At 60.8% G+C, this 23,567-nt stretch overlaps 2 protein-coding genes across 6 annotated transcripts; both read left to right on the top strand.

Moving 5' to 3' along the window:
• Nucleotides 1-12,810, top strand: LOC135192132 (butyrophilin subfamily 1 member A1-like). Of its 5 annotated transcripts, none has more exons than XM_064175032.1 (11): nucleotides 1-188; nucleotides 801-893; nucleotides 3,291-3,638; nucleotides 5,450-5,731; nucleotides 6,452-6,556; nucleotides 7,042-7,062; nucleotides 8,321-8,341; nucleotides 9,850-9,870; nucleotides 10,292-10,312; nucleotides 11,123-11,155; nucleotides 11,601-11,958. In XM_064175032.1, exons 2-11 carry the CDS (start codon nucleotides 809-811, stop codon nucleotides 11,843-11,845), a joined length of 1,182 nt encoding a protein of 393 aa, XP_064031102.1. In that variant the 5' UTR covers nucleotides 1-188; nucleotides 801-808; the 3' UTR covers nucleotides 11,846-11,958. The 5 variants fall into 5 exon arrangements, with proteins under 5 accessions (XP_064031102.1, XP_064031100.1, XP_064031101.1 ...); XM_064175027.1 differs by having other exon boundaries at nucleotides 6-188; nucleotides 11,596-12,810; XM_064175029.1 differs by lacking the exon at nucleotides 1-188 and adding an exon at nucleotides 552-615 and having other exon boundaries at nucleotides 11,596-12,810.
• Nucleotides 12,811-17,785: 4,975 nt separating this feature from the next.
• GP1BA (glycoprotein Ib platelet subunit alpha) lies at nucleotides 17,786-20,384 on the top strand. The gene is made up of 2 exons (XM_064174835.1): nucleotides 17,786-18,986; nucleotides 19,145-20,384. The coding sequence occupies exons 1-2, from the start codon at nucleotides 17,786-17,788 to the stop codon at nucleotides 20,122-20,124; spliced, it is 2,181 nt and encodes a 726-aa protein (XP_064030905.1). The 3' UTR covers nucleotides 20,125-20,384.
• The last annotated feature ends 3,183 nt before the right edge of the window (nucleotides 20,385-23,567 follow it).

Below are 23,567 nucleotides of genomic sequence, written 5' to 3'. Positions count from 1 at the left end.
AGGACCCAGCAGCTCCAGCTCCAGTCCCAGGACCCAGCAGCTCCAACCCTGCCCCAGGACCCAGCAGCTCCAACCCTGCCCCAGGACCCAGCAGCTCCAGCTCCAGTCCCAGGACCCAGCAGCTCCAGCCCTGCCCCAGGACCCAGCAGCTCCAACCCTGTGCCCATCAGACTGCTCAGGGCCTCCAGGTACAAAGGGTCTGGGGCAGCTGCCAACTGCCCAAGCAGGTTGTGGGTTTCAGCTGTCACTGGGAGTGCCAGGACTCAGCCAGCAAGTGGGAAGGAGGCTTGGGAGGCTCAGGGCATGGCCAGGTCCCACCTTGGCTCGATTCATTTTGCTGCCCCTGGTCTGAGGGTAGGGTGGCAGGGGAGGTGCTGCCAGCTGAGTCCCGAATGCAGCCGGGAGGAGCAGCCCTGGCTCTGCCTGGGCCTGGGGCTCTCCTCCTACTTCTTCCCATCTGCTTCTCACAGCTGCTTCAGAAAAGTGAGGGCTCTGTTTTCTTACAGCTGCCCTTGCTCAGGGGCTGGGGGAGAGGTTGCAGCTCACTTCCTCATGGGACATTCCCACACCAGTTGGGCACTTTGTGTGTGCAAAGCACCAGGCAAAGGCAGGCTGGTGAGGGAAAACCAATGTCAGCCTTCAGCAGCTGAGGCTCTTCCCTAGACACACACAGAAAGGGGCTGCAACCAGCACTGAACCCCCTTAGAAGTGATTTCTGGTGCTGCTTTGGCCTGGGTTTCATTCTTTTGTTTCTCCTCCGTTTTGCCCTCTCCCTCTCCTCCCCTACCCTGCCCTCCCAGTGAAGAGGATGCTCTCCAGTTTCCACCTCTGCTGCTCTCTGCTGCCTTTTGTCCTGTGTGGATTCGTTGTCCAAGCCCAGGAGCTGCAGCCAGGTAGGGATCCTGTCGCTGCAGTGAGGAACCCAACCCCTCCCTGCTGCATTTGGCACTCAGGAGCAGGCTTTGCTTTGCCACAGAGCTGCTCAAGTTTTGGGTGCTGGAGGCACTGCCACAGACCCAGCACAGAGGCTGAAACCTGGGCTGGGCACTGCCGTGATGCAATGCAGAGGTCGCAGCTGGTGTCAGCACCCAGGAACCAGCCCTTGGGCACTCTCTTCCTCACTTCCCTTTACAGCTTCAGCCTCTCTTCCATGCCCTGCCCATGCTCAGCAGGTGAAGGTTTCTTTTGGGCAGGGTCTGCCAGCTAGGAGGCTCCAAGGTCTCTGAGGGTCTTTCAAGCTTCAGCTTTGTTGGAACTTCTGAATTCCTTTTCCTTCTCTGGTCACAGCTTAGAGCATCTCTTAGCCTGCCAGGTCCTGCTCTGTATTGATTGGCTTCTTGTGCTGGTTTGAGGACATTCAGTTAAGGAAAGAGCTGTTGAGAGGCTCCAGTGCAAAGACTCTTTGGTAGCTGCAGGTGATGAGGATGTGGTTCAGCTGCTGAGATGGCCCCAAGCTGACTGACCCTCAGAAACATTCCCCACCAGTCCCAACCCTGCAGTCCTTGCTGATCCCTGTGGCTTTGCCCCTGCCAGCTGGCAGCAGAACACAGAGCAGGGTCAGGCCCTTTGCCACAGACCTTGCCCAAGAGCAGCAGCACTTCTCTGGCTGCTGGTCTGTCCCTCTGGCCTGCTCTGTCCCCTTAGCCTCTGCTCTATATCCTCGTCCCCTGGTCTGTCCCTCTGGCCCCTGGTCTGTTCCCCTGGCTCCTGCTCTGTCCCCCTGGCTCCTGCTCTGTCCCCCTGGCCATGCCAGCACAGGCATTTGCACAGCCTCAGTGGCCACAGACACAGGTGAGGAGGTGCTGATGAGCTGATTATAGATTCATAGAATCAGCCAGGTTGGAAGAGAGCTCCAAGCTCACCCAGCCCAGCCTATCCCCCAGCCCTGGCCAAGCAACCAGACCATGGCACCAAGAGCCCCAGCCAGGCTTGGCTTCAACACCTCCAGGGATGGTGACTCCACCACCTCCTTGGGCATCCCATTCCAGTGCCAATCACTCTCTCTGCTAACTACTTCCTCCTAACAGCCAGCCTATAATCTGCTGCCATCTCCCTCCCTGTTTTGCCTGTTCCCAGCACATCCTGGTTTCACTGGCCTGTGTCCAGGGTGCATTGGAGCCTTTGCAGAACCAGCTCAATCCAAAACAAACCAAAGAAACCCCAAACCAACAGCAACAAAATCCTGTCCAAACCTCTTCTGGACTCCCTCTGTGAGCTGCTGACCTGGAGCAGCCTGGCACAAGCAGACAGCACAGCAGCTGGCTTGGAGCTTACCTTGCTTTGCTTTTGCTTTCCTTCAGCAGGAGCCATCCCCCTGCCAGCTGAGTGCCCAGCTCATTGCTCAGCCTTTCTGTTCACACTGCCAAAGATGCCCAGAGCCTCACCTGAGATGGTTTTCTTTTCTCACCTGAGGGTATCTGAGTTTTCTTTCTACCCAAGTGTTCTGCTCTCCTCAGCCAACCACCCAGGAACCCTCCAGCCACTGCCTCCATTCCTCCTCCTGCTTTCCTGCCCGCCCAGGCAGCACGGGCAGTGTGTGCCCCCTGAGGCAAAGCATCTCTTAGGGCTCTGATGAACCTTCCTGCTAGCACAGGAGGGAGAGGCAGGAGAAGAGGGCTGGCCCCAGCCCACCCACACGCTGCATGGCAGGGGCCCTCTCCCAGCACCCCCTCACTGCCATGTCTCCCTGGCACAGTCCTGGTGCCAACGTGATCATAGAATCACACAAGTGCTTGGGTGGGAAAAGCTCTCTGAGGGCATCCAGTCCAGCCAGCAGCCCAGCCCCACCATGGGCACCAGAACATGTGCCATGGCCACAGGGTTCTGGAACACTTCCAGGGCTGGGCACTCCACCACCTCCCTGGGCAGCCTGTGCCAGTCCTTGACCACTCCAGCAGCAGGCATTTTTGCTCACCTCCAGCCTGAGCGGTGAGAGGCCAAGGGGCAGTGGTGGAAGCTGAGGCAGAGGCAGTGTCCTTTAAACAGGAGGAGGAGTTTTTGCCCTGTGAGGGTGACAGAGCCTGGCACAGGCTGCCCGGGGGGGCTGTGGAGCCTCCCTCTCCGGAGATGCTGCAGAGCTGCCTGGACGTGTGACCTGCTCTGGGTGCTGCTGCTCTGCAGGGGTTGGGCTGGGGAGGTCCCTTCCAGCCCCTGACACTCTGCGATGCAGCCAATCTAACCCTCCCCTGGCACACAGCCTGGCACACAGCCTGGCACACAGCCTGGCACACAGCAGCCACCCTCGCAGCCCTCTCAGGCGCCTTTCTGCTTCCCCCGCGGCTCTGTCGCAGCCGTGCTGCAGGTGACAGCCGCCCCCGGGCCGGTGGTGGTGGCCGCGGGGCAGGACGCGGTGCTGCCCTGCCAGGTGCGGCCGGCGCAGGGCTGGGCGCAGCTGGAGGTGACCTGGTTCCGGGAGCACTTCTCGCCCTTCGTGCACCGCTACAAGCAGGGGCAGGACCAGTTCGGCGAGCAGATGCCGCAGTTCCAGGGCCGCACCAGGCTGCTCCGGGGAGGCCTCCCCAACGGCAGCGTGGACCTGAAGCTGCTCCGGGCGCGGCTGGCAGACCGAGGCAGCTACACCTGCTTCGTCCGCAGGGACCCGCACTACGACGAGGCCGTGGTGGAGCTGCGGGTGACAGGTGGGTGCCCTCTGCCGCCGCTCTCCCTGCCCCTGGCTTCCCCTCCCTCTCCTGCCCCGAAGCAGGGTCGCAGCCGCACGGATCGCGCTGGGTCCTCCGAGGGCATCTTTGGGCTCCAGCAGGGACAGCTCCGGCTGGAGCAGGCTGCCCAGGGCCACATCCACTCCCACCTCGAGTGTCTCCAGGCTGTGTGTGGTGGTTTGGGTGTTACCTGACCCCCCTTAGGAGAATCACCCAGAGTGGAGTCAGTGGCTGGACACAGGGGAGTGGAGCTCTGCACTCGCAGCTCAGCAGGGGCTCACAACACACAGCTGCAGGCAGAGGTAATCCAGAGGCACAGCAGCCCTCCCAGCAACCAGAGTGCCCAGGAGGGGCTCCCAACCACCCTTCCACTTCCTTTCCACCCCTCTGCCTTATCCCAGAGTTCAAGGTCAGTTAGGAGAACCAGGCAGGGGGTTAGGAAGCAGAGGGATTGGTCACACAGACAGCAGGTCAGAGAGAGGAGGCAGGCAGAGAGCAAACTGTGTTAGCTATGGCTGTGCTCTTGCTTTCATACATCTCAGCAAGCCTCTGAGTGCAGCAGACCTCACCATTGCCTCCTTTGCACAGCCTGGCATCCAATTCCTCTCACTAAAGTATCCCAGCCAGGCTCTAGTCCCCTGGTTTAGAACACCAAGAATGTCTCAGCCAGGTGAAATTGCCTGTGGAGAGGCTCAGGAGATCTGCTGCTACCTCAGGAGTCTCCCTGGCTGTGTTCCATTGCTGTCAGTGGGTGTAGGGAAAGCCCCTGGGGAGTGAAATGAGAAGGTTGTGGTTGAGGCTTCTGTGCCTTAGTACCAGGCCTGCAGAACACTTTGCTCAGCAGCAGATGTTTGAGTCCTGTGTAAAGAGCCCATAGAACTGTCAAGGCTGGAGGGCACCTTTGGGCTCACCAAGTCATCAAGGGGGGGTGGAAGCTGCAGCACAGGAGGCTCCAGCTCAGCACAAGGGGGGACTTCTTGCCTGGATGGGTCCCAGAGCACTGGCACAGGCTGCCCAGAGAGGTTGTGGAGTCTCCTTGTGTGGAGCCTTTCCAGCCCTGTCTGGATGTGTTCCTGTGTGGCCTGAGCTAGCCTGGATGGTCCTGCTCTGGCAGGGAGTTGGACTGGATGAGCTCTTTGGGTCCCTTCCAGCCCCTGACCCCTGTGAGCCCGAGTGAAGCTCAACCACTCACCCAGAGCTCACAATCCACCTCTGCTTCTAAAGCAGTGCCCCTGAGCCACAGCCCTCAGCACCACATCCACACATCCTCCAAGCACCTCGGGGGTGGGGGTCCCCAGCTCCCAGGGCAGCCTGTGCCAGTGCCTGAGAACCCTTCCTGGGAACCTCCCCTGGCACAACCTGAGGCTCTTCCCTCTTGTCCTGCCACTTGGTGCCTATGAGAAGAGACCAACTCCAGCCTGGCTCCAGGGAGCTGCAGAGGGCAGTGAGGTCTCTCCTCAGCCTCCTCTTCTGAAGGCTGAGCTCCCCCAGCTCCCTCAGCTGCTCCTCACAGGACTTGCACTCGGGGCCCTTCCCCAGCTTGGTTGCTCCTCTCTGGACCCTCTCCAGCAGCTCCATGCCCCTCTTGCAGTGAGGACCACAGCACCCCCGGTGTGGCCTCCCCAGGGCAGAGGGCACAGTCCCCCCAGGCCTGCAGGCAGAGCTGGCTCCAGGTGGCATTCAACCCCCTTGGGGCTTGCCGATGCTGAGGTTTGTCCCTTCTCAGGCAGAGCACCACCCAGGCCATGCTGTGCCACGAGGCTCACCCTGGGCTCTGTCTTTCCCTGCAGCCAGTGGCTCTGCCCCACTGCTGGTGCTGGAGCAGTACCAGGCTGGGGGCATCAGACTGGGCTGCCACTCGTCAGGCTGGCACCCAGAGCCCCGCCTGCTGTGGCAGGATGCCCACGGGCAGCAGCTGCCAGCCCTCTCAGAAGACATTGCCCAGGACAGCAGGGGACTCTTCGCAGTGAACAGCAGCATCATCCTCACCAGGGGCACCAAGCAGAACCTCTCCTGCTCGGTCCAGGATGCCCTGAGCCAGCAGGGGCAGGCCTCGGCGCTCTACGTGGCAGGTGAGCAGGGGGCAGGGCCCTGTTTGGGCTCCCGAGGGACCAGTGCCACTGGCAGAGTCCTGGCAGTGCTTTGCAGGCTTTGCTGGGTGCGTGGCAGTGCCCTGCAGGCTGCCCATGCACACAGCTCTGGCTCTTGGCTGTGCCACAGAACTAGGGAAGTGTTTCGGTTGGAAGAGGCACAGGGCATGGGGTGGGGAGGGACCCTCCACGGGCAACTTGGCCAACCCCCTGCAGGGACACCTCCAGCTAGAGCAGGCTGCCCAGGGACACATCAGGTCTGGTTTCAATGTCTCCAGGGGTGGCCACAACCACCTCCCAGGGCAGCCTGTGCCAGTCTCTCCTCACCCTCACTGTGCAGAGCTCCCTCCTGATGCCCAACCTAACTCTGCCCTGCTCCACTGCCAAACCACTGCCCTCAGCCTGTCCCCACAGGCCCTTCTGAGCAGTCCCTCCCCAACTGCCTACAGGTGCCCTGCAGATGCTGAACTGCAGCTCTGGGGTCTCCCTGGAGCCTTCTCCTCTCCAAGCTGCACAGCCCCAACTCTGCCAGGCTGTGCCCATAGCAGAGCTGCTGCAGCCTCCGATCATCTTTGTGTCCTCCTTGGACCCTCTCCACCAGGTCCTTGCCCTTCCTGTGTGGAGCACTCCAGAGCTGCAGGTGTGCAATGGAGATGTCTGCTCCCTGCAGCCCTCCCAGCCCCTCTGGGCTTCATTTTCCAGATCCCTTTTTCCAGAATGCCCAGCCCTGGATGGCAGCCCTGGGCGTGACCCTGCTGGCTGTGGTTGCTCTCCTTCTGCTTGCTGTTTATCTGCTTAAAGTGAGAGGTAAGGGCCTGGCACAGGGCTTGGCACGGGGCTGGTGCCTGTCCTGTTTGGGTCACCTCTGGTTTTGGTGGAGGAGGGGGGCAGGGAAATGGCTGGGAGGTGCCTGAGCCTTCTGGTGGCATCGTGGGCACATTCTGGCAAGAGAATAAAGGTTGCTTGCCCACCCAGATGCCCCTCACAGAGGGACATGGGCACAGCAGGGTGAGCCTTGCCCCAGGTGGGCTCTCCCCACAGAAACTGAGCAGTAACTTACCCAGGCCTGCAAGAGAGCCTCAGCACCTTGGGGGTGGGGGGGTGGGGGCTGACAGAGCTTCCCTTGCTTCTGCTGGCCCCTGGGGGGTGAACAATGCAGGGGACACCGAAGGGCAGTGGAGCTGTTGGGTCACTCAGGCACTGCTGCACCTCCAGACCCCACAGCCCTTCTGCCCTCCAAGCAAAGCTGAGTTCTTCCTCTCTTCACCTTCCTTTCTCTCCTCCTCCTTTAGGAAGGCAGCAGGCAACAATAGGTGAGCTCTGCTTCCCCTTCCCAGAAGCTGGGGAGTTCCCTCGGGGTGGGGGAGCTCCTGGGGCACACTGCTGGAGGGCCTGGGGGAGGGAAATGGTTTGGCTGTAAGAAAGTGGTGCCATGGATGTAGGAAATGCCAAAGTGAGGTTGCAGTTCTGGGGTCAGTGGTTACAGAGGCTAAGGGAGCATGAGCAGAGGTGGTGCCAGCAGTGAACTCAACTCTTCCAAGGGCTCTCAAGGTCCTTCCCAAAGCTGGAGGAAGATTTGGGGTAGCACATTTCATTTTCAGGGCCTCAGCTGTGTCTCAGAACTAAGAAACCCCAGGGGCAGGATGGTTTGGTGGCACTGAAGGTGGAATTCAGCTCCATGCTCCTCCCTTGCCTGTGGAACTGCCCCAGAGCTGGAGCCCTTGCTCAGGCCTCCAAGCATGCAGGGCTGGGCTCTGACCACAGTGGGCTGGGGGAGGGTGGGCAAGAGCTCCACAAGCCTTGAGAGAGAGGTCTTGAGGAGCTGAAGCAATTTGAGTCTCCTCCCCAGCTCAGCAGGAGTGTGAGGGAGCAGGGAGGTGTGAGGGAGCAGGGAGTGTGAGGGAGAAGGGAAGTGTGAGGGAGCAGGGAGGTGTGGGGGAGCAGGGAGTGTGAGGGAGAAGGGAGGTGTGAGGGAGGTGTGAGGGAGCAGGGAGGTGTGAGAGAGCAGGGAGGTGTGAGGGAGCAGGGAGTGTGAGGGAGAAGGGAAGTGTGAGGGAGCAGGGAGGTGTGGGGGAGCAGGGAGTGTGAGGGAGAAGGGAGGTGTGGGGGAGAAGGGAGGTGTGGGGGAGAAGGGAGGTGTGAGGGAGCAGGGAGTGTGAGGGAGGTGTGAGGGAGCAGGGAGGTGTGAGGGAGCAGGGAGTGTGAGGGAGCAGGGAGTGTGAGGGAGCAGGGAGTGTGAGGGAGCAGGGAAGTGTGAGGGAGCAGGGAGGTGTGAGGGAGCAGGGAGTGTGAGGGAGCAGGGAGTGTGAGGGAGCAGGGAGGTGTGAGGGAGCAGGGAGGTGTGAGGGAGCAGGGAGTGTGAGGGAGCAGGGAGTGTGAGGGAGCAGGGAGTGTGAGGGAGCAGGGAGTGTGAGGGAGCAGGGAGGTGTGAGGGAGCAGGGAGTGTGAGGGAGCAGGGAGGTGTGAGGGAGGTGTGAGGGAGCAGGGAGGTGTGAGGGAGCAGGGAGGTGTCAGGGCTGTGGTGCTCTGGGGCTGTCCTCTGCTCTGACCTCTCCTGGTTTTGCTTTCCAGCGCTACAGAAGGCAGCCCTGCGTAAGTCTCCCTCCCTGTCCTCCCAGCCACATCCCCTGTGGCACCTCTCAGACCTCTCAGTGCAGCCTCTCATCCTGGCCAAGGCACTTTACTTCCCCTCCTCTCACTCCCTCACAATGGGAAAATTCCCTCTGGAAAGCCGTTGGGATGTTGGCCCCGGGGGCTGCTGCTGTGTGTGGCACTGCTGCCCTGAGCAGGGATGTGGCAGTGCAGTGACAGGTCCCACGGGGGAGGCTCTGGGAAACTAATTCTCTGCTGAGGATTTTCTTGCAGAAATGTAGGGTGTTTGGTCACCAAGAAAGGTAGAAAGCACAAAGCCCCCTGGAGAGGGCAAATGTCTTTGTCTGCTTGCCAGGAAATAGACCTTTGGCTGTTGAAAATGAGCTCCTGCTCCATGCCAGGGGGGAGAAATGAGGAGGTGAGGCTGAGGCAGGCTCAGCAAGTTTGCAGATGGCACCAAGCTGAGTGGTGCAGTTGACAAGAGTGAGGGCTGGGGTGGGATGGGATGAGACAGGATGGGATGAGAGCCAACCAGAGGGACCTGGACAGGCAGAAGTGGCTGAGAAGAGCTTCATGAGGTTCAGTAAGGCCAAGTGCAAGGTCCTGCACCTAGGTCAGGGTAGCCTTCAATACCAGTCCAGAGTGGGGGTGAGGAGACTGAGAGCAGCCCTGCAGAGAAGCACCTGGGGGTGCTGGTGGGGGAGAAGCTGGGCAGGAGCCAGCAGTGGGCACTGGCAGCACAGAAGGCCAAGGGCAGCCTGGGCTGCACCCAGAGCAGTGTGGGCAGAGCTGGAGAGAGGGATTCTGCCCCTCTGCTGGGCTCTGGGGAGACCTCAGCTGCAGGGCTGGGGCCAGATATGGGACCCTTAATACAAGAACAACCTGGACTTGCTGGAGAGGGTCCAGAGGAGGCCACAAAGATGCTCCAGAGGGCTGGAGAAGCTCTGCAGTGGGGACAGGCTGGGTGTTAGGGCTGTGCAGCCTGGAGAGGATAAGGCTCCAGGGAGACCTCAGAGCAGCCTTGCCATAGCTGAGGAGACTCCAGGAGACCTGGGGAGGACTTTTGCCAAGGGCTAGGAGTGCCAGGCCGAGGGCAATGGCTTTGAGCTGGGAGAGTGAGAGTGGAGAGGAGGAAGATGTTGAGAGTGAGGGTGGGGAGAGACTGGCACAGGCTGCCCAGGGAGTCTGTGGATGTCTCCTGCCTGGAGGTGTTCCAGGCCAGGCTGGATGTATCCCTGGGCAGCCTGCTGTAGCTGGAGGTGTCCCTGCTGCTTGCAGGGGGGTTGGGCAAGATGCCCTTCAAGGGTCCCTTCAAGCCCAATGCATTCTGTGGTCCCATGAAGACAACGCAGTGCAGGGCACTCGGGGCCCAGCAGCTTCCTTGCCTTCAGGCTGGACAGCAGCAGCAGCGCAGCTGCCCCTCGCTGCAGCCCCTCCCGTGCGTCCTGCAGCTGCAGCCCAGGGCAGGCTCCGGCAGTAACTGGGTCGTGTCTCTGTTTTCTGTCTAGGGGAGCGTGAGGCAGAAATTGGTGAGTCTGCTCCTCTTCCTCCCGAGGTCGGGCAGAGACTGTGCAGGCAGAGCTCTGAGCTCTGCTCCTTCACTGGCACTTGTAAGCTGTGAAGTGAGCTGGGGGTGGGGGGAGGGGGAAATAGTGGGAAAATGGAAAAAAGAGAACTAAAGGTCACTGGAGAGGTGCCTGGGGTGGGGGCTGGATGACTGCAGCAGTGGCACAGGGAGGCTGAGAGTGCCCTGTGACAGGTCCCCTTGTAGGCAAGGGACAAAGCTGCACCATCACCTGCAGAGCTGAGCTCCAGGCTGGGGCGGGGAGGGCTTGGTATTGCCAGGTGCTGGCAGAAACCTGCCCTCCTGCAGGTGCAGGTGGTTATGGTGTGGGTTCTGCCCAAATGGGTGCCCACCCCCCATCTGAGCTGCTGCACCTTCCTTTGCAGAGAGGCAGGCTGAAGAGCTGGGTGAGTGTCCTACTCCTTCCCTCCTGGGGCACTTTCCTTCAGGGCTATTTTCTCAAAGGTCCTGTTCCTGCTGAGCAGAGGCTGAGCCCTGGGGCTGCTCAGCCTGCAGAGGAGAAGGCTGAGAGGGGATCTGAGCAGTGTCTGCAAATAGCTGAGGGCTGGGGTCGGGAAGGAAGGGACAGGGACAGCCTCTGCTCACTTGTGCCCTGCCATGGGACAAGAGGCACTGGATGGAAGCTGCAGCACAGGAAGTTCCAGCTCAGCATGAGGAAGAACTTCTTGGCTGTAAGGGTCCAGAGCTGGGCCCAGGCTGCCCAGAGAGGTTGTGGAGTCTCCTCTGGAGCCTTTCCAGCCCTGTCTGGATGTGTTCCTGTGTGACCTGCACTGGGTTCTATGGCCCTGCTCTGGCAGGGGTTGGACTGGAAGATCTCCAGAGGTCCCTTCCAAGCCCTGACATCCCTGACCCTGAGATCCTCTGATCTTTCCCTTTGCTCTCCCTGTGGCTTTCAGCTACTCCCTGAAATCCTTCCAGACAAGGGAGAAAATGCTTTGAGTTTTCAAAGCAAGAGGAAGCAGAACACAAATGTGGCTGGGCTGGGGCAGGCAGAGTGATTGTTGTGGCAGAAAATGGATGGAGCCCTTTGGGGTTGATAAGCACTGAAGTCTTGGAGCCCCATGCTGTGAGATGGCTGTCACCAAGGCAGCAGCAATTAGGCAGATGTGTGCCATGCTGGCACCTTGGCACCCCATGCCAGCCCAGGCCAAGGCTGTTCAGATTGCCTCTCACCTCTGGTTCCTTCTCTTTCCAAGCATGGAGAAGATATGCAGCACCCATAGAGGAGGGTAAGTGAGGTTTGCTCTTTCAGGGTGCTGAATCCTCTTCACTGCTTTCATCTTCCTTCCTGGTAGGTGCCCCCCAGCGGTGATGCTGGTGGCACCAAGGATGCTTCTGCCAACCTGCACTCTAGGACGAAACAGCACTCAGAGCCTTTCTTCATTTGCTTCCTGCCCGAGTCTCAGGCAGCTCTGGAGAGAGTCCTCAGTGAGCCATGGTGGCCACATCTTAGAGACACGGGAGACTTCCTCCATCCTCTTCCTTCTCTGCTCGATGTCATCTCTCTGCTTCCCTGCCTGCCCCTGGCACTAATGCTGGCACCTCGTTCTGTCCCTCTGCTGCAGTGTGCCAGCTGCCCCCTGTGCCCTTCTGCCTCCTCACACAGCCCAGCAGAGCTCTCTGCCGGGGTGAGCTCTGCCCTGGCCTGTCAGCTCCATCTCTCCCGCAGTGAAGGTGGTTCTGGATCCAGACACAGCCCACTGCGACCTCGTCCTGTCCGAAGACTGCAGGGACGTGAGGCGAGAAGACAGGCGGCAGGACCTCCCCGACGGCCCCCAGAGGTTCAACCCCTGGCGCTGTGTGCTGGGCCGGGAAGGCTTCACCTCGGGCAGGCACTGCTGGGAGGTGGAGGTGGTGGATGCAGGAGGATGGACCGTGGGGGTCTGCAGAGAGGACGTGAAAAGGAAGGGGGAGATTGAGTTCAAGCCCGAGGAGGGCATCTGGGCAGTGGGGCTGTGGGCAGGGCAGCTCCAAGCTCTCTCCTCGCCCAGCCGCACTCCGCTCCCGCAGCTCCGCGTCCCCAGGCGCCTCCGAGTCTGCCTGGACTGTGCCGAGGGCAGGGTGGCATTCTTCAGTGTGGATGAGGAGCTTCCCATCTTCACCTTTCCCCTGGCCTCGTTCGAGGGTGTGAAAGTCCACCCTTGGGTCTGGCTGGGTCCTGGGACATGGCTCAAGATGTGGCCCTGACGGAGGGGAGGCAGTGAGAGAAGGCTCAGAGGGAGAAGCTCAGGAGGGGTTAGGGGGAAGGAACCTATGGAGGCTTCTGTTGAGAACCTGCTCACAGCAGAGCTCACTGCAGCCTGCGGTGTCTTTGGGCCTTGTTCAGCTGAGTTGTGTAGGATCTCCTTACCTCGGGGACCTCTGTCCTGGTGCTGCACCGAGGGAAGAATTAACCCTTCGTGACTGGTCAGAGCGTCCCCAGCTACAGCTCCTGACTGCCTCCCTCCACCTGCTGGAGAAGACTCCCACAGCTGGGATCTCCTAGGAGCCTGCAAAATAAAGTTCCTTCAGCAGGATTTGTCTCTGTGCCAGCTGCAGATGTCTGTGTCTGAGGGCTGTCTCCCCAGCCCGGGGGGAGCTGCAGGCACTCTCGAGGAGATGGTTCAGCAGGGCCTGCAGGAGACATGATGGGTCCATGGGGTGGGTCCATGCCTGCCTCCTGTGACCTGGAGACAGCTAACACCATGGGATGGAGCTTGCCTTTGCTTACAGTGCTGAGGGGCCTGGAGCAGGCTCAGAATGTCCCACATAGGCTGGAGATACCAAAACTCCACCTGCTGAAGAGAACTTCAGGCTGAGGCACGTTCAGGAGCAGCTTCAGATGATGTTGCTGTGGTGAAATCTGCCACCTGCAAGGGAGGAGAGAGGCATCTGCAGCCTCTGAGCCTAGCCAGGCTGCCAGACCAGCGGTGAGCAGAAGGGATGGAGCTTCCCAAATGCAGGCTGCACCACTCCTGCTCAATGTGTGGGCTGCTTGGAAACCACAGAGGATGTGTCTGGGTGCCAGGGGAGGTCAGCCCAAGGGGAAGAGCTCAGGGATGCTGTTAGGGCTTTCACCTTTCTCTGCAGGCTTGCCCAGCCCCCAGGAGCCCCCAGATGCTGGTGGGCACATCCCAGCTTTGCTCCTTGCCATGCACAAGCCCCACAGGCTGCGGCAGAGGAGCTGTCAGAGGAGCCAGTGATAAGCACTGCACAGCTCCCTGGGAGCAGGATCAAAGCCTACAGGCACGGGCAGGAGGGAGGCTCCTGCTGCCAGGCCCCTAGGCTGGTTAGACCTTTGTGTCTCTGCAGGAGGCTGGTGGGAAGGAGAGGACACAGCCCTGCTTTCTGCACTGGAGCAGGAGCACTGTGCTCCCCTATCCGAGCCTTGGGCACCATCTCCTCATGACCTCCATCCCATTGTCCAGCATCACAGACAGTGCTGGCAAGGAGCCAAAGGAGGTGGGGAGCAGCCTGGACCTCCCCTCCAAACACCTCCTCAAAAGAGGTGAAATCGAGGCTGGGGCAACAACCTCATGGAAGAGCAAAGGCTGGGGTGAAAGAAGAGGTTTGGAGAAGAGGAGGAAGAGGACGGGCTGGAAAAAGGAGCAAACCCAGGACAGAGATGAAAGAGTGGACTGCAAATGTAGGGAAGAAGGCAGGGTGAGGGAACCTTCATCAGCCTCTTCTTCACCTGAGGGGAGCAGATTCAGCAAACAGACACTACCTACACCTGGGAAACAAACACTGCCTGCTCCCAACAGACAGACACTGCCTGCTCCCAACAGACAGACACTGCCTGCTCCCAACAGACACTGCCTGCTCCCAACAGACACTGCCTGCTCCCAACAGACACTGCCTGCTCCCAACAAACAGACACTGCCTGCTCCCAACAGACAGACACTGCCTGCTCCCAACAGACAGACACTGCCTGCTCCCAACACACACTGCCTGCTCCCAACAGACACTGCCTGCTCCCAACAGACAGACACTGCCTGCTCCCAACAGACACTGCCTGCTCCAAACAGACACTGCCTGCTCCCAACAGACAGACACTGCCTGCTCCCAACAGACACTGCCTGCTCCCAACAGACAGACACTGCCTGCTCCCAACACACACTGCCTGCTCCCAACAGACACTGCCTGCTCCCAACAGACAGACACTGCCTGCTCCCAACAGACAGACACTGCCTGCTCCCAACACACACTGCCTGCTCCCAACAGACAGACACTGCCTGCTCCCAACAGACACTGCCTGCTCCCAACAGACACTGCCTGCTCCCAACAGACACTGCCTGCTCCCAACAGACAGACACTGCCTGCTCCCAACAGACAGACGCTGCCTGCTCCCAACAAACAGACACTGCCTGCTCCCAACAGACACTGCCTGCTCCCAACAGACACTGCCTGCTCCCAACAGACAGACACTGCCTGCTCCCAACAGACAGACACTGCCTGCTCCCAACAGACGCTGCCTGCTCCCAACAGACAGACACTGCCTGCTCCCAACAGACAGACGCTGCCTGCTCCCAACAGACACTGCCTGCTCCCAACAGACAGACACTGCCTGCTCCCAACAGACAGACACTGCCTGCTCCCAACAGACAGACACTGCCTGCTCCCAACAGACACTGCCTGCTCCCAACAGACAGACACTGCCTGCTCCCAACAGACAGACACTGCCTGCTCCCAACAGACAGACACTGCCTGCTCCCAACAGACACTGCCTGCTCCCAACAGACAGACACTGCCTGCTCCCAACAGACAGACGCTGCCTGCTCCCAACAGACAGACACTGCCTGCTCCCAACAGACAGACGCTGCCTGCTCCCAACAGACACTGCCTGCTCCCAACAGACAGACACTGCCTGCTCCCAACAGACACTGCCTGCTCCCAACAGACAGACACTGCCTGCTCCCAACAGACAGACACTGCCTGCTCCCTTGGTCTCTCCACCCAGATGTCAGGACCCCAGAATCTCACCTGCTCTCCTCTTCACTGCTCAGAATTATCTCATAATCATCTGCCTGCAGATGACTCCTGACCTATGTACACCTCCCCTCCACTGCAGGATACTTCTGCCTCTTCAGAGCTTGTCAGAGTGGACTGCCTGAGTCTTTGGCTCCTCGTTTGTGGAGTGAAGCAGGCAGGGTTGGAGGAGCTTTTGAAGATCTAAGGTGTCCTACTGCAGCCATCTGCCTGGAAGAAGCAGCCAGAGAGGCAGGAGCATTACAAAGGGTGGGGAATGTGAGGCTGTGGCAGGAAAGAGCAACTGGTGGCATCCTGGGGGACAATGCAGGTGCAGGGTGAGGATAAAATCAGTGCTGTGGAGGAGGTGAAAGCATAGGAAGGCTCCATCCCTGGATCCAAGCAGGAGGTTGGGCTCACATCTACTCTCTGCCTTCCTGTCCCCTGAATCTTGCTGATAATTGCTGACACAAAGCCAAGAAGCAGCTTGTTCCCCCTGCCTCCAGCCCTCTACAAGCAGAACTGAAATGCCCCTGCAGTGAGTGGGCTGGGGGTGAGAGGGGCTGGATAAGGACAACGGAGGGACAGCTGCAGCAGTGGACCAGAGGGATGAGTGTCCCACTCCAGAGGCATGGATGTCCCACTCCAAAGGGGTGAATGTCCCACTCCAGAGGCATGGATGTCCCACACCATGCAGCACCATGCTCAAGAAGGAGCCTGGCAGCAGGGAGATTTTTCCAGGTCCCACTGTTCAAGGACTGGGCATCGATCTGATGGTGGTTAGGGAGAGCTTTTGTGTCCTTTCTTTCCCTTCCTTCCTTCCTTCCTTCCTTCCTTCCTTCCTTCCTTCCTTCCTTCCTTCCTTCCTTCCTTCCTTCCTTCCTTCCTTCCTTCCTCTCTTTCTCTCTCTCTTTCTCTCTTTCTCTCTCTTTCTTTCTCTCTTTCTTTCTCTCTCCCTCCCTTTCTCTCTCCCTTTCTCTCTCCCTTTCTCTCTTTCTCTCTTTCCTCTCCCTTTAACCTGTCTTTCTCTTGACCCAAATGGGCTTCTCCTCACTTGCAGTCTTCTCCATCCTGCCATAGAGACAGTGAGTGAGTAGCTGGTGGCTGCTTCCTGGACCTGACCCACCCCACCCTGCAGAATGGAAAACCAAAAGCAAATCTCCTCCCCTCCCCTCCCCTCCCCTCCCCCTCCCCTCCCCTCCCCTCCCCTCCCCTCCCCTCCCCTCCCCTCCCCTCCCCTCCCCTCCCCTCCCCTCCCCTCCCCTCCCCTCCCCTCCCCTCCCCTCCCCTCCCCTCCCCTCTCCTCTCCTCTCCTCTCCTCTCCTCTCATCTCCTCTCCTCTCTTCTCCTCTCCTCTCCTCTCCTCTCCTCTCCTCTCCTCTCCTCTCCTCTCCTCTCCTCTCCTCTCCTCTCCTCTCCTCTCCTCTCCTCTCCCTTTCCCTCTCCTCTCCTCTCCTCTCCTCTCCTCTCCTCTCCTCTCCTCTCCTCTCCTCTCCTCTCCTCTCCTCTCCTCTCCTCTCCTCTCCTCTCCTCTCCTCTCCTGCGTCTCCTCCTGCAGCTTTTAGTGACCCTCCAGGCCTGAGCCCCAAGATGCTCTGCAGTGACCTATGGAAGTGGAGACAGCTTGGCTGTGGGAAGGGCCAGCAGGAGGAACTACAAAACCGAGCTCCTTCCTCTGCCTCTAATCTCCTTGCCTGGTCTGTGCTGCTGCTTCTGCCTCGGATGTTGGAGCTGCCTCTCAGCTCTCCAGAAAAGCCCTCCCAAGCCACAGGGCTCCCTCCTCTGCACCACAGACAACAAGGTGGGGGAACAGGCAGAAACTGGTTCTCACTGGTATGGCAACTAGGCTGTGGCCTGCAGGTGGAGGGGCCTGAAGGCTGGAAGCCCAGAGCATGCTGAGACAGAGCTGCCTTGAAGCACTGGAGGGGGCAGACATTTTCCCAGGGACCTTTCCCAAAGGTGAACCCTGGGGGTCGGGAGGGATGCAGAGGCTGCTGCTGGGTGCAACCCTCCCTCCTCCACTGCCCAAGGAATTATGGAGCTGGGCTGTGGCTGAGCCCTCTCCAAGGAGACAGTGGTGTGGCAGTGCGGCTGAAGCCAGGGCTGTGCTGAAGGACAGGAGATGGTTTGGGCTGCTCAGGAAGCCACAGCTCCCTTCCTGCAACTGTGGGGGCTGATAGAGGGCCAGGGGAGGCACAGCAGCAGCACTGCCACCAGAGCAGCCCAGTCCTTGGGCAGGAGGGAGGCAAAGCAGCAGCAGGGCTAAGGTTGGAGCATTCCCAGGTAAGTCTGAGTGGGTGCCTGGGGGAGCCACAGCTGTGCACAGGAAGCTTTCATGGCTCTTGGTTCATGGCTCATGGATCACAGCTCATGGCTCTGGGTTCATGCTCCTGCTTCCTGAACCCACAACTGGCAGAGGACTCAGCTGGCACTGGGTGAGAGCATCTTACTGTAGAGTCATCGAATGGGTTGGGTTGGAAGAGACCTTCAAAGCTCAGCAGGGACATCCCCAGCTGGAGCCAGGTGCTCAGAGCCCCATCCAGCAGCATGGTTTGTCTGGGCTGGCTGTGGTTATGGAGAGATGTGGACACAGCAGGGCCACTGCTTTTGCAGTGGTGAGGGCAGTGATGCCACCCTGGTGCAGGGGGCACCGAGGTGAGGACCTGCACGAGTCAGGTTCTCTCTGCCATGGAGGAGGAGGAGAGCAAAAGGGCAGAGGCAGTGTCTGCTTGCTGAGCCTGCAAGGGTGGGAGCCAGGGTGGGAGCTGGCTGCAGGTGTGGACTCCTCTCTCCCTGGAGGGCTCCAGAGGGTCTGGTGGGGGACAGCAGCTCTGGCACTTGCACAGGAGGAAAGGTGACCTGGAGCAGTGCTCCTGCCCGTGCCCAAACCTCTCGGCTCTCCCCTCCAGGCCATGTGGGTCCCTGTCCTGCTCCTCCTCCCAGCCCTGCTGCCCCCAGCCAGCACTTCAGACCCAGACCAGCCCTGCCCTTCGGAGCTGAACAAGGTGAAGGACCTGCTGGAGGTGAACTGCACGGAGCAGAGTCTCAGCAAGGTGCCCGCGGGTCTGCCTGAGGACGCTGGCATCCTGCTGCTCAGCACCAACCGCTTCACCTCGCTCTCCACCGCCGAATTCCTGCGCCTCACCCAGCTGCAGCACCTGGACCTGTCCCACAACGCGCTGGTGGTGCTGCACACCGGGCCCCTGCTGCTGGCCCTGCGGGAGCTGATCCTGTCCCACAACGAGCTGTGGGAGCTGCCCACCCTGCAGGGCCTGCCCGCGCTCACCCACCTGGCCCTGGCCCACAACCGCCTGGCAACGCTGGCCCCGGGGGCGTTCCGAGCCGTGCCGCGGCTGCAGGACCTGGACCTGCGAGGGAACCAGCTGCAGACGCTGCCGCAGAAGGCTTTCGAGGGGCTGAGGGCGCTCAGGGACTTGGACCTGTCGGACAACCTGCTGGCGGAGCTGCCCGCGGAGCTGCTGCAGGACCTGCAGAGGCTGGAGATCCTCTGGCTGTCGGGGAACCGCCTGCGGAGCCTGCCCAGCGGCTTCTTCCCCGAGGGGCACATCTTCATGTACGTCTTCCTCACCGAGAACCCCTGGCACTGCGACTGCCACCTGCGCTACCTGCGCCTCTGGATCCGCCACAACGAGGACAGCGTCTACCAGCCCGAGAGGGGCCTGGAGAAGACCAAGGTGGAGGTGGCCCCCGAGAAGGTGCTGTGCCACAGCCCCCCCGAGCTCCAGCGCAAGCCTATCATCTACTTCAGGCCCGACTGCGGCACCGAGGGCGATGCGGATGAGGAAGAAGAGGATGACTACGGTGACGGGGAAGAACCCACGGAGATAGCCACCAGGAGCACCTTGCCCCTCCCTCAGCCCAGCCCCGAGGAGAGCACTGCTGCGCTGCGCAGCTCCCACCCACCTCTGCTCACTGCCACAGCGCCCCCCCCCAGCGCCCCTCCCAGCTCCACGCCTGCCCCAAGCACTTTGCCTACAGCGCTGGCAAGCACCACAGCCCCCAGCCCCACCCCGGCCCCCAGCACTGCTCCCCCCAGCACTGCTCCCCCCAGCACTGCTCCCCCCAGCACTGCTCCCCCCAGCACTGCTCCCAGCACCACAGCCCCCAGCCCCACCCCGGCCCCCAGCACTGCTCCCCCCAGCCCCACCCCCGCCCCCAGCACTGCTCCCCCCAGCCCCACCCCCCGCCCCCAGTACTGCTCCCAGCACCACAGCCCCCAGCCCCACCCCGGCCCCCAGCACTGCTCCCAGCAGCACCCCCCCCGCACAGCCCCAGCACCCTCCCCTCCACCACCCTCCCCTCCAGCACCTCACTGCCAACCACCACGGCCACCGCACCTCCCAGTACCAGCAGCAGCCCCCAAACCACCCTTGCCACCAGCACTACCAACACCTTCACGACTCCCAGGGTGACCACTGGCACTGCTGCCACCACCCCTACAGCAGTTCCTTCTCCTGCCGTGCCAGAGGCTTCTTCCCCTGTCAGAGCTCCATCTCCTCCTCTGACACCCACCACGCTGCTGGGCTCTAGCACCCTGCTTTCCACTCATGCCCCATCACCACCAGCTACCCTGGGCACCACACACTTCACCCACCCTGCACCTTCCCCTTCACCTGCTCCTGTGCCCCTCTGCCCATGCTCCATCCAGGGACCAGCTGTCCACATGCTGCACTCGCAGGCAGGGGCAGGAGGTCCACAGTGGGGACAGTGGGTGCTGAGGCACTGCTGCCTGTTGCACTGGGGGCTCTACCTGACCTCCTTGATTCTGCTTGTCCTGATGATGCTGGCTCTAGCAGGGTGCCTGGCATGGCTGTGCCTGGTGGGTCGAACCTCCTGGCACAAGTCCTGGCAGACCCAAGAGGTCCAGTACCCACTGCTAGAGCGGCGGGAGGCAACAGAGAGCTCTGCAGCGCATCTCAGCAGCTCCAAGAGCCACAGCCAGCACCGCACGTTCTGTACCATCAGGGAAGTAGAGCTGTGGCCCGAGGTCACTTACTGCACCTTCAAAGACCTGAGCTTCCAGCGCCACCCTCCCGCGCCTGCCTCCTTCCGCACCACAAAGCAGCTCTGGGTCCGCCGCAGCCCTCCGGAGGCTTCGTTCCAGTGCTTCTCCGAGGAGCCGACGGTCGCCGCCGCCAGCTGCCCGAGGGCCCCTTCTGCCTACAGCCTGGACAGGGGAGTCAGGGCCATGGGCAGAGTCACCGTGAAATATGCTGGCAACACCTGGTGACGGCTCGGAGGGAGCCCGGGGGGTGCCTCTGCCTGCTCTGCCCTTCAGCGGCTGCTTGCCCGGGGGGAAGCCGCCCAGCTCCTTCCTGCAGCACCCAGCTCTCACCCACTGAGGTGTCTGCTTCGGCAGGAATCACCTGGGGACTCGGCAGGGACAGAAGGTGTCCACTCTGGTCAGCCATACCTTGGGGCTGCCTCTGACTGGGGTCAGGGCAAGTGTGGGGAAGCTGAGCCAGCTCTGTGCTCCCTGCCACAGCTGCTTCTGCCCAGGTGATGCCCACGAGGGTGGGTGATGCCCACAAGGGTGGGTGATGCCCATGAGGGTGGGTGATGCCCACGAGGGTGGGTGATGCCCACAAGGGTGGGTGATGCCCATGAGGGTGGGTGATGCCCACGAGGGTGGGTGATGCCCATGAGGGTGGGTGATGCCCACGAGGGTGGGTGTTGCCACCAGCTCAAGCCAGGTTGTTAGCCACAGAATAAATGCTCTCTTTGCCTGAACTTCGGTGGGGGTTGCTTCCTGGCACTGGACCTGCCACAGTCCTGGGTACAGCCATGGACAAAATTGTCTTTGGCTCTTGGCACAGTGAAGACGGAAAGGAAAAGTCCCAACCTGGGACTTCTGTCCCAGATGTGTGACCCCTGCCTGTGGGAAAAGCATCCAGCTGCAATGCTCCTGCATGAGCCCTCATGGCACGGCTGGAAATGGGGCAGGAGGCTTCAGAGGGCCATGGAGGTGGCTGCCAAGGGATCACACAAGGACAAAGTGTCCTGAGGGTGGCCAAACTCGGTGACCACCTGTGCAGAAGTCACCCAGACATTTGGGGAGGAGGAAGGAGGAGGCAGAGGTTGTTCTTGGCAGGGCTCAAATGTCAGCCCCCAGCACTGGTGCACAAATGCAGCAAGGAGCCCAGAAGCATCACCTGCAGCCTCAGCACTGGCTCAGCTATGACTGGCCCCAGTGGGGGTCAGCAGAGCTCCTGCCAGAGGAGCTGCTGGACCACAGCCAGGGACCCTAGAATGGTCAGGCAGGAACTGAGGCTTCTACCCCCCAAAACCCATCAGGATCAGCAGCCTCAATGCAGTCCACCTGCAGCAATGCAGCAGCAGCCAGGAGCTGGAAGCTGTCACGCAGCAGGGCAAGAGCTGTGGCTGCCATCATGGAAGTGGTGAGAAGGCTCTCAGCTGGAGTGCTGCCAGGGCTCTGGACTCTGCAGAAGGGACAGGCCCAGAAGGAGAGGTGGAGTAGCCCTGTGGGGTGGGCAGGGGTTGTGCCCCCGTGCTGGGCACTGCTCGGTTCTGCCAGAGTACCTGGCTCAGTTTTGGGCTCCTCACTTCAAGAAGGACATGGAAGGGCTGGAGCAGAGAAGGGCACCAAAGCTGGGGCAGGGTCTGGAGAACAGGGCTGGGGAGGAGCAGCTGAGGGAGCTGGGGGTGAGCAGTGTGGAGAGGAGGCTGAGGGAGACCTCATTGCTGGAGCCAGGTATAGGCTGAGCCTCCTCTACCAAGGAACAGGAGATAGGAGAAGGGGAAACAGCCTCAGGCTGCCCCAGGGCAGGTTTAGGTTGGACACGAGGAGCAATTTCTTCCCCCAAAAGTTTGTCAAGGCCTGGCCCAGGCTGCCCAGGGCAGTGCTGCAGTCTCCACCCCTGAAGAGGTTTCAAAGCCATGGACATGGTTTGGTGGTGGCCTGGCAGTGCTGGGGTATGGGGTGGACTTGGTGGTCCTAAAGGTCTTCTCCAACCTAAATGATTCGACGACTCCAGGGGAAATGGCCCCAGAGACTTCACCCTGGACAGCTCTGGAGATGACTGCAACTGCCCAAGAGACCTCAGACAGCCTCAGGGCATCCTAGGGACACATGGAAGACCCTGGGGGGACTCCAGCGACCCCAGAGGCCCTGAGCCCAGGCTGAAGTGTCCTTTACACCTTCTCTTTCCTCTGTCAGACACATTTAGGACACCTTGGGATGTTTTCCAGCCCCTCCTAGAGTGTCTGTCTGCTGAGGTGGGAGGGGGCTGGACCTCATGCCTGTGCCCAGGCTCTGTGGTGGGGCTGTGAGCTTCACACTCACAGCATCCCTGCATGGGGCTTGGAGGGACCTCTGAAGTCACCCAGTCCAGCCCCCCCTGCTAGAGCAGGGTCAGAGTCAGTCACCCAGGTGGCTTTGGAATGCCTCCAGGGACTCCACAGCCTCTCTGGGCAGCCTCTCCCAGGGCTCTGCCACCCTCAAAGTGAATTTTTCCCTGGTGTGTCCATGGAACCTGCTGGCTTCCAGCCTGTGCCCAGTGCCCCTTGTCCTGTCACTGGATGCCACTGGGAAGAGCCTGGCTGCATCTCCCTGGCCCTGACCAGCACTGATGAGATGCCCTCAGGCTGCTCTTCTGCAGCCCCAGCTCTCAGCCTGCCCCTGTGGGGTCGATGCTCCTGACCCCTCAGCACCTGAGTGGCTCTCTGCTGGACTCTCCCCGGTGGTTCCTTGTCCTCCCTGAGCTGGGGAGCCCAGAGGGGGATGCAGTGCTCCAGATGAGGCCTGACAGAGCACTGGGTTTGAGTCCCTGCTGACACTTGTCATGGCCTGAAGCCAGGACACTAAGGACTGGCTGGAGCCTGGGCAGGTGAAGGTGTCTGTGAAGGGCAGGGCCAGTGGGGGGGGTGGAGTGTGCCCTGCTCGGGTGCTGGCAACGTGCAGAGAGGGAAATCCTCTGCCTAATGCCCTCTGCTGTGCTGGAAGCTCTTCGGTTCGACGTCTCATGGACGTCATGGAGGAGGTGACCGAGGGAGCTGCTGGCAGCCGCCGCAGGTTGGCAGGGATCAGTTGGTGCTCCCGACAGGGCTGCACCATGCCCAGCCTGGAGCAATGGGCTGGCAGCAGCCTGCTGAGGGGCAGCAGGGACAGAAGCAGAGTCCTGAGCCCCTGGAGGAAGACCTCAGCAGTGCTGGTGGAGGACAGCCTGGGGAGAGGAGCCACGAGAAAAGGCTTCTGTGGCAGAGAGGTGAACGAGGTGAAGGAGGCTCAGCAGTGTCCCCTGGCAGCCAAGGCAGCACCAGCAGCCTGGGCTGGACGAACGTGGTCACAGCCAGCAGAGCAAGGGAGGTGACACCACCTGGCCCTGCTCAGCACTCAGCACATCTGAACCACTCCTTAGGGAAGCCCTGAGCAGCTCTGCACACCTCAGCACCCCCAGGTCCCTCCCCAGGGGTACCCCAGCACGTCTCTGAGCCCCCACACCTCTGCCCCTCCTTCCAAACTCTCCCCAGGGCTCTCCCACCTCTCCACACAAGGTCTCCCACACTCCAGGTCACTCGGGGAACTCAAGAACTTCCAGAACTCCCCAGGACCCTGAATGCCTCCTACCCACCCTGCCACCTACCCCCCACACCCTAGCACCCCCCCGGGAATCTCCTCTTCCTTCAGGACCCCCCACGGTGCCTCCCAGTCCC

The sequence above is a fragment of the Pogoniulus pusillus genome, chromosome 41, assembly GCF_015220805.1.
Source record: "Pogoniulus pusillus isolate bPogPus1 chromosome 41, bPogPus1.pri, whole genome shotgun sequence".
Lineage (NCBI taxonomy): Eukaryota > Metazoa > Chordata > Aves > Piciformes > Lybiidae > Pogoniulus > Pogoniulus pusillus.
This window is presented reverse-complemented; position numbering and strand designations above follow the sequence as displayed.